The sequence below is a fragment of the Megascapheus bottae genome, chromosome 17, assembly GCF_031878675.1.
Source record: "Megascapheus bottae isolate mThoBot1 chromosome 17, mThoBot2.hap1, whole genome shotgun sequence".
Taxonomy (NCBI): domain Eukaryota; kingdom Metazoa; phylum Chordata; class Mammalia; order Rodentia; family Geomyidae; genus Megascapheus; species Megascapheus bottae.
Window position 1 is genome coordinate 2,626,686 of NC_143525.1, and position 2,118 is coordinate 2,628,803.

A 2,118-nucleotide genomic window follows, 5' to 3' on the forward strand; every position below is an offset into this window, starting at 1 on the left:
AGTGAGGGAAGGCAGGGAAAGGCCGAGGCCCAGGAGCGGGAAGCGACCAGGTCAAGGAAGGGCCGGGCGCGGGGGCCCACCCAAGAGCGGTGGTGCGGGCTGAGCAGGGGTGAGGAGCAGGTGGGGGGCTGTCAGCCGCGGTGGGCGCGCGGTGGGCGGGTTTGGGGCGCAGCTGAGGAAGAAGGGCTGAGGGCTCGGGAAGCCAGGCACCGGGGACAGCAGGGAGATGCTGCCACACGCCCGCCGCCCCCCACACGCCGCCCTGCCGGCTTGACCCTTTCTAACTCACCGAAGGACGGCGCACGGTGCGGGAGCCGAACGCTCTCCGCCACCACAGACCCACCGCAGGACCAGCCACCGCGCGGCTCCGCCGACAACACCGACAGGAAGCCGCAGGGGAGCGCCTGACGCCACCACGTCGGCTCCGCACTTGGGTCCCGCCTCCCGAGGGCGGAGCCAGGGGCTGAAGTCACGAGGAGCAGACGCGGGGCGGGGCCAACCGCCTGCCACACCCAGGGGCGGGGCCAACCGCCTGCCACACCCCGGGGCGGGGCCAACCGCCTGCCACACCCCGGGGCGGGGACCCGGGATATCTGCCCACCACCAAGGCTCCGCTGCCCCGCGTCCCAGGCCAGGCCTGGACCCGTGCAGCTGGGGCGACGCGCTCCCAGCGCCCGTCTCCCGCAGGTCTGCGCCAGCCGAGTTCCCGACGTCTACAGGGCTTTCCTTTCTCAGGACCTCAGCCACCACTGCGTGACCAGGGGGCACTGTCACCGCGGCCCCTCACCCGAAGGTTGGGGCGATGACCAGCCCTCCTCCGTCTCCTCCCCGAGGGCCATGGCGCCACCCTGTGGGCAGAACCGGGACCCAGGTCCCAGCCTGCCCCTGGCTGGGTTCTCTGGAGCCTGAGCCACACCTGCTTGGTCTGTCCCTTCTCCCTGAAGATCGCCCTGAGGCTCCCCTGGGCCTAACGCACCCTCCTGGGTGTCCCTGGCCTGTCAGCCCCTCCTCGGCGCCTCCAGCACAGAGCCCGGGGACCTCCGTCCCTCTTCTGACCACGTCTCCTTCCCATGGAAGAGGAGACGCTGATCTTTGTAAAGATGCAGTGAGAAACTGGAAAGAGGGAGCACCTTGCAGTCAGCAAAGGGCAGGACAGGAGGTGCCAGGCCCAGTGCTGCTGAGGTCAAATGCAGCCTTGGGCCTGGGCTGGAGAGAGGTTAGAATGCAGGCACCCCGGGTGGCCGGGAACAGGCCAATTATATAAGGCAAGCTCCTTTGATCCGGAGCCCCTGTGTCCTGAGTCCTGTGTCCCTGGGCTTCTGTTAGGGTGTGTCCCTTCCCTCTCTGGGGTCTGGCAGTTCAATTATTCTGCCAGGAGTGAGAATCTGCCCCCCCCTCTAGGTTTTAGGTTAGGTGAGTCGAAGTGTGTTGGGAACAGTGGATAGTTGAACAGGAAAAAAGATAGACAAGATCATACAGTGTTCTCTTCATGTTAAACCCTTTGTAAAGAAGGTGAGAAAGAAAGAATTTCTGGGGACATCTTGGCAAAAGGATAGAATTTCTGGTCAAGCCTGGCACAGCCAGATCACTGGTGACTTGACAGTGAATGCTTTGAGGGACTAGGGGATCTCTAATATGTACTCTCCACCCTTTTCCACTGTGTCTGCTGTCTTTGAGATTATTTAGGATTAATCATTTTATTTTTTCTCCCCTGTAGGCTTGGAAAAAAATCAGAGTGTCTGGGGAAGGCAGAAATTAAGGTAAGCTAGACACTTTGAAAATACTCTCACTGTCAAGACTATTATTATTAATACCTAGTGCAGGGCGTGGTGCTAAGCATTGGTGATTGGGAGCAGGCGCTGTGTGGAGAGAAAGATGTGGTTCTTGCTTTGTCAGGGTCCCTGAGCTCACAGAGGACAGTCCCCACAATGATAGGCACTTCCTTTACTACACTGTGAACCACTGCAAGAGCAGTCCCAAACTCAGGCTCATTGCACACTGAGATAGAATTACTTCTGCTTCTTGCCTCTCCCAGCATCCACTGTCTCATCAAGGATGCACTGTCTTTTCCCATTCCCCGAATTTGGGCTTGCATATGTCACTTGGTTTGGTCTGTGG

General features: G+C 60.3%; 1 protein-coding gene across 14 annotated transcripts in view; it reads left to right on the forward strand.

Moving 5' to 3' along the window:
• The window catches only part of LOC150050789 (uncharacterized), a 203,156-nt gene that overhangs the window by 163,417 nt on the left and 37,621 nt on the right, over positions 1 to 2,118 (forward strand). For 8 of the 14 annotated variants that reach the window (XR_016538241.1, XR_016538231.1, XR_016538238.1 and 5 more), the window contains one exon: positions 1,718 to 1,760. Coding sequence is in view for 1 of the 14 variants with exons in the window: in XM_090349376.1 (XP_090205502.1) it covers positions 1,718 to 1,760 (43 nt within the window). In the remaining 13 variants the exon portion in view is untranslated. The other 6 variants (XR_016538246.1, XR_016538232.1, XR_016538245.1 and 3 more) reach the window with 3 other exon arrangements.